This window comes from Habropoda laboriosa, unplaced genomic scaffold (assembly GCF_001263275.1).
Source record: "Habropoda laboriosa isolate 0110345459 unplaced genomic scaffold, ASM126327v1 scaffold64, whole genome shotgun sequence".
Lineage (NCBI taxonomy): Eukaryota > Metazoa > Arthropoda > Insecta > Hymenoptera > Apidae > Habropoda > Habropoda laboriosa.
In genome coordinates this window covers 993,991-1,000,525 of record NW_017100183.1, presented here as the reverse complement: position 1 = coordinate 1,000,525, position 6,535 = coordinate 993,991, and the positions used below count along the sequence as shown (strand labels likewise).

Genomic DNA, 6,535 nt, shown 5'->3' with positions numbered 1-6,535 from the left:
AGCCGCTGCCAGGAACCCAATTCCCGCCACTATTCCCATGGAAATAGCCCTGTCTCTACGATACGATGGAACTTCTAGACTAACGCGCTCGCTCGTTGCTACGTCGTCCGCAATTGACATTGCGGCTACTTCGAACGTGTAGTAACTCTCCTCTTCCAGCGTTTTAACTGCAAACATGTTAAAAATTCTCCTTTAGTACGAATACCGTCGATTCTTCTTCTTTCGACGTGATTTCATATACTTAGGTAGTAAGTGTCGGTCGTTTCCGCTCTGCCGTATAATTGCTCGGACGGTCCTCTGAACCATCGAACCGTATACAGTCTGACTTGCTCTTTTCCGTAAGCGGGAGACTCCCAGGTAACCAGGTAACCCTGCACCGTGGCCTGAACTCTCACGTTTATCGGCGGCCCCATTCTGTCGTCTTCCGGGTCAGAAATACTCTGGTAAAGTCCCGGAAAATCTCACGAACGAACGATCGAGTGAACGAAAGAACGCTTACCTGGAGGACTGCGATACTCGGACGCAGAGTTCTCGTCGAAGGAAGCTGAAATTTACGTTACTCTCGTCATTCTCGAGATTTCGGAACGCTAACGTTGTTCTCGAAACGAAACTTACTAGGTTGCGTGAAAACGCGTAGAGTTTTGCTGAACATCCCGTCCCCGTGTTTATCTTGACTGAGCACCATGAACTCGTATTCTCGTCCTGGATTCAAATTGTTCACAGTTGCTTCGGTGATCTTTCTAGACAAGATCTTCATCGTTCTCCATTCTGTGGTGTCCGTTGGTCTGTACCTAACGTTCGATTAAAGTCGTTGCGGTGATCGAGTAAATTTAAGGTAGGTATTTCGAGAATTTCATTTACCAGACGGAATACTCCATTTTCGGTCTCACGTAACCGGGCACCCATGTCAGGGTAACCGCGTTATTGCTGCTGAGGGCGGACAGGTTGTACGGTGCCCTCGGAGGAACGTTCAGAACCATTAATTCCGTATCCGCGACCACCGTAGCGGCCTCGTTACTAGCCGCACACTGGTACAGTCCTCTGTCCTGCTCTTGGATCCTGTCGATCGTTAGGTTGCCACCGATGACGAGGGTCCTGTTGTCCGGCGGCACCGGTGAACCGTCCTGCAGAACCGTTCAACTTGTCGAACATTATTTCCAAGAATTTTCAATAATTCTCACCTTGTACCAAACGATCGACGGCCGATGAGACTGATCTCCGTCTCTAGCGTCGCAAGGTATCTCCAAGTTCTCTCCCAATTTCCTTATGTACAAGTGCTGCGGGGTTACCGTAAACATCGGCGGCCTCTGCACGATCTGTCGAACAATATTCCCGTATCGGCGAGGAGAAGAAAATCGAGGGAGAGATATAAGAATTAGTCCATCTGAAGGTTGGCAATTGGAAAATAAAGAGGCGATTAACACTCGTCTAGCGGAGTGGTCAACGCTCTCTCGGTGTCGATGAATTCCAGATTGAGATTGCTTTCAATTGCAACGGCGAAAGAAAGGCTTGTTGTATTTACCACGGTGATCGACGGACTGGGTCCCTCGGTGCCCAGCTCGTTGTACGGTGTGCAAGTGTAGCTTCCAGAATGCGTCTCGTCCACTTTGCTGAAGTAGAGGGAACCGTTTCGCCGGTAGAAGACACCCTGAACGTTGTACGGGTCGAAGAGAAATCCGTCCTTCTCCCAACGCAGGTTCGTCAGCGGTGGATTCGCCCTGAAGTGACAGTCGAGAAGGGCTGGTTTCCCGTAGGGAAGGTAGACTTCGCGGGGAGCGTAGATAACCTTCGCCTTATCTAAACAGTCACATCGCGACGCTTTTGTCAGATCGAGTTTGGTCGCAAGTACGGCGACGGTCCAAATTTAGCAGGCACACGCATTGGCTCGTTAAACTTTCGCCTGCAGCGATTTTGATTAGCGTCGTTATCATCGGTGATTCTACTCGGTAATTCCCATTATTACGCTGCTCTTATTATTTCATTTCCTGGACGAAAGTGTGCGATCATGGCCTCGTGCGCTATTCCACCCTCCTCGCAGAGCTACCCACGCTGTACTTGCATTGCACGTTGAGAAAGGCCGAAGCACTCTGCTGGTCACCAGTCTCGCCGGTCACCACGCAGGTGTACTCCCCGAGATCACCCATGGCAGCTGAATTGATGGTCAACGTTCCATCCTCGGCGATACCCGCTCTCCTCTTCAGGTCCTGTTACGAATTTATCAGCTGCTGTAATTCTGAAACGCTGAGAAACTCGGCCTCGAAGAGAAATAAGGAGAAACGGTGTACCTCCATGTCGACGATTTCCTCGCCCTCGCGGAACCAGCTCACTACGGACTTTTCTCCCTTGGCGACGCAATCGAAACTCACAGACTCGGCCTCCATTACAGTCTTGTTGACGGGCGGGACCGCCAGTAGATTCTCGCCTGGAACAGACGTCGGAAACGGCGACGCACCTGGGTTGAACGATTTAACGAGTCTGCCCAGTGTTAGGTTAGTGCAAGCATCAGCGATATTACATACATAGGTGTATATCTTTCTCTTATTATTTTCTTTAGTCTGCTTGCGTGTTGCGTGATTAATCGTTGAGTCAGTTAATTCGCATTTAGTCGCGCAATGGTTGCAAACGCGTTAATCGATCGGGTGCACGTTCGTGTCGGTTAATCGGCGCGCTTGCCACCGCAAAGTGTTATTTGCGAATCCTCCTTCCTGTCAGGAAGAGGAGTGCCTGTTCGATTTTATTTCTCGTACCAGTTTCGCGATCGATATATGTGTACTACCGCGTTCAATTGTTGCCCGCGATGACTCAATTTCCCATTAACGTTCAACAGAATTTCAGCAGTAAAAACCAGAATTCCGACTGTGTTAACGAGTGAATCATCCACTCTAATCTCGCGGTTACGAATAGGGAGCTCGGTGGCTATCAATTATTATCGACGTTTACGCGTTATTCGACGTTATTGTTATAATTGCTACCCAGCCAGTTCGATGGAACTTTCGAGAAATTGGAAAAGAACGGTGGAAAATGTGGTACGAATGAAAGAAATAATTAGATCTAAACGTTTACTTCCTCGTCCCTAAAAGTCCAACAAGGTTTCCGAGCCTCTCTGCTCCGTCTGCAGCGTTGTTAGTGTCGAGTAGTCCAGCGTGACCCAATTCAGTGCTCATGGTTAGTCAGTCGCCGCTTAACTCCGTTAATTCCCTTCGCCACTTGCTGTTATCGAATTAGCCGATTAACGGGCTACGAGAAAGTGTCGCGACCTTACCATCTATAGCGAGGTGGAACCAGGTCCCGTTGTTCCTCGAGTTCGGTGTCCTGTTCGGGAAGATCACCCGGCACTCGTACCATCCCTGATCGCTCTCGCGGATGTTCGTTAAATTGATGCTGCCTTGGCCGTAGCCACGGTTAGCGGCGTCTTCTAAAAGGTGCACGCGACCCTCGTAGCCGAGACCCACCGACGGATATCCGTTGTACCATGAAAAGATCGTTCGGGCCTGGAACCGATTCACCGATATTAAATACCATTCGTGGTTCGACGGCGACGCGTCATCTAACAGCTTCAACCCTCTTCGCTGGCACAACTGTTCATTGCCACGGTGAATCATTTCTCTCCCTATGTCTAGCAGTCGAGACACGGTTCGCGCGAAATTTCCACTGCCTCTGACATCCGATTACTCTCGCGAGGCCAGCCGGAGATAATAGGTTCCATCTAACGTCGCAAGTCCGAGTTCCTTGCGGCAGAGAATAAGGTATACTTGTGATTTGCAGAAGAGATTGAACGCGAGACGAACGATTCTACGGCGAAAAGGACAAAAGGCTGGAGGAGCCTAGGGAGAGCTCGTGGCTCAAAACGAGGCTGGCGAAAAGGCCGCTAATCGTCCCTAATCGTCTGACAATGCGTTAGCAGTGACCCACTGGTTGGACCCCTCGTGTCGCGGACTCGCCGTGACTAAATATAACGCAGCCTTGCGTCCCGTACTCCAATTACCACTGTTCCACAGACAGAGAGGGACCGTGCACCTGTTTTGCATACGCATCAGGGACCAATCAGGTTAAGTTCCACTTGATTTTATGCGGTAGCCATGTGCAACGGTCGATCTGTTTCCGGACAGTTTGCGCTGCGAATGCAACATCCGCGAAAGAACGACGCCTCCTCGCCGCGGGACAGGAAATCAACGTGATGCAAGTCGGAACAGAATTGCTATTGCCAGATATTGCGCGACGCTTCGAAATCGAGATCGGGACACGCGCTCTTCCCACGCGGATCGAAATAGATACACTCCCGGAGGAAATCGAATCGCCTGCCCTGCCTTGAGTGGGCACTTTTCTACGCGGTTGAACGTGCCCGCGAATTCTTTTCGAGCAACACCGGCAACCTCGAACGGGGACTGAAACAAATGAATCATCCGGTGTTTTCCGAAAGCTTTTCCTTGAGATAGACGATCGATATCTTGGTGGGTACCAAGGTCGACGCCTAGTGACACCCCGACATCGATACATTTCGACGAGTCGAGCGTCTTGCCTTCCTCCGTCTAACCGCAAACCGCGAGAGTGTGCGGTAATATTATTCTTCGTGGTTGCGTAACGTCGCAGAGGAGCTCAAGTGCGCAAAAATGCCTCTTTGTAACAATGAAACGCTGAATGTTGCTACTTGAATAGGAACGTCCCCAACACTTACGTCACGATTCCATTGGAGGATGTACGGGATCGGAGTCTCGTGCGGAAAGTCCAAATCGCAATTAAACACCGCGTACTCTCCCACTCCTGCGTTCAGATAATTCGGCTCCTTCTCCTCCTCTAGCATCAAGCTGTCGCCGAACGCTGGAAAAGAAACAGGGCAATTAGAGGCGAAGGAATCGGCGCGAACCTCGCGTGGCAACTAGCAATGTAGGTTCAACTCAATTTTAGTTGAATTGGTTAATTTTCTGGTGTATTACGCGTGACCGTCAAGCGGAGTTCCAGCAAAATCCACGTTAAAGTTCAATATCAAAGCAGAGTGTTGCGAAGAAGAGTGGACGGACGACGATTAAGCTCACCTTGGTAGCAGAGGAAGACAGCCAGCAACAGATGGATCCTCGTCGCGCTGCACATTTTCTCCAGGTCAAGTTATCCGAGATCGCCGGGTCGCGATTTATTTTCACCGATTCTGTGTCTCGAAGAGAGGGCGTGAACGCGATGTCAGAAGCAACTCACACCTCGCGACCGACGACGACGACGACGGCGAACGGAACACGGGAGCAAAACACATCTGTCATCACCCACACTCATCAAGCATCGGGCCACCACCTGCGACGATTAAATGGCACGCGGCACTTCTCGCGATCTGAATCTCTGCTGATCGATCAGCGCTAGCACATCCTCTGCCTCTCCTCTGCCCCAACGACTCTCTCTCCGTTGCTCCTTCGGTTTCCACAGAGATTCACGCTAGACCCTCTGTTGCTAGACGTTCATCGTTCTCGATCGACGACAGATCGATCCACGGCTACCGTGTTATTCCTCGGACGCGTTTCACCGACGACGATCCAGCCAGGTGGGAAGGAACCGTCTTTTATCGAGAGCTACGCGCAATTCGGGTAAACAGCGAGAGATTCGACGCAGCTGGTCCACCGTGCGGTCCGCTCACCGAGTGGTCCGGTGGTTGCGGTGATAACCAAGTATGTAATCGCTCCGCCTCGCTCAATCCGAGCGGATACGACGCCGAACAGCAGCGGTAACGAGCTGAGCAAAGCGGGAAGGGGTAACGATACCAGCCGGAGAAGGGAGATCCGCGGGGTACCAGACGATTCTACGTTCGCGGTTCTCGATCAACACGCTTCTCTAACGCCGTTCCTGTGCCCCGACACACCCACCGGGGACCTAGATCGGGGGGCCTAAAAGCTGCGTGCCGTCGATGGCTATTACGGCTTATCGTCGTAAGAAGCCCAAGTGGAGATTAAAGGTTCGTCAAACTTTCGAGCGTCTCGAGAGAGGCTGCTACGCAGCGTCCGAATTGGACCGAAATCCTCGCGGATAGGTGTAGCCCAGGCTGCGTTCTCCGCGATTCCCTTTATTTATCCGCCTACGTCGCGTAATTGCAGCTCGCGGCGCTCTTATAACGAAGACGTCGGCTTCCGGTATTTACCATTGTGTCACGTTCGTCAAGTCCCTGGCGCTGTTTTTCACCTGAGGAACTCTACGGAACTCTTTCGAGCAATTAGAGTCGGGAGGATTAAAGGGCGGCTCGCTCGTTCCCGCCAAAAGATAAAGCTAGCTGATTCCAATTTCTACTAAAACTCAATCGCACCCTTCACAGATTCGATCTCCAACTGAGACGAGAAACGAACGTCGCAGGAAATCAGGGAACGAGCATGTTCCTCCCTATTAAGGTCCTAATCGAACGTCGATCGTTCGTCGACGACGGCGACGACGAAACTGCACACCGGCAGAGCCGCGCGCCATTTGCGTGGGTGACCTCAGATTACGTCACATCCGTCCCTTGCCGCATTAGCAGACTGCCCACAGCCTTGTCACGCTGTTGAGATAATGGATCCATTCGCAT

At 51.3% G+C, this 6,535-nt stretch overlaps 1 protein-coding gene across 1 annotated transcript in view; it reads right to left on the bottom strand.

The window, feature by feature from the left end:
- Positions 1–5,667, bottom strand: part of LOC108579173 (protein borderless) — a 6,122-nt gene extending 455 nt beyond the window's left edge. The window contains exons 1-12 of the mRNA XM_017942634.1: positions 5,034–5,667; positions 4,676–4,818; positions 3,263–3,491; positions 2,286–2,452; positions 2,060–2,204; positions 1,523–1,797; positions 1,182–1,316; positions 862–1,124; positions 616–791; positions 500–544; positions 242–421; positions 5–167 (exon numbers count right to left, since the gene is read on the bottom strand). Of these exons, the coding sequence (XP_017798123.1) occupies positions 5–167; positions 242–421; positions 500–544; positions 616–791; positions 862–1,124; positions 1,182–1,316; positions 1,523–1,797; positions 2,060–2,204; positions 2,286–2,452; positions 3,263–3,491; positions 4,676–4,818; positions 5,034–5,088 (1,976 nt within the window). The 5' untranslated portion in view covers positions 5,089–5,667. The remainder of the gene's footprint in view (positions 1–4; positions 168–241; positions 422–499; positions 545–615; positions 792–861; positions 1,125–1,181; positions 1,317–1,522; positions 1,798–2,059; positions 2,205–2,285; positions 2,453–3,262; positions 3,492–4,675; positions 4,819–5,033) is intronic.
- Positions 5,668–6,535: the final 868 nt, after the last annotated feature.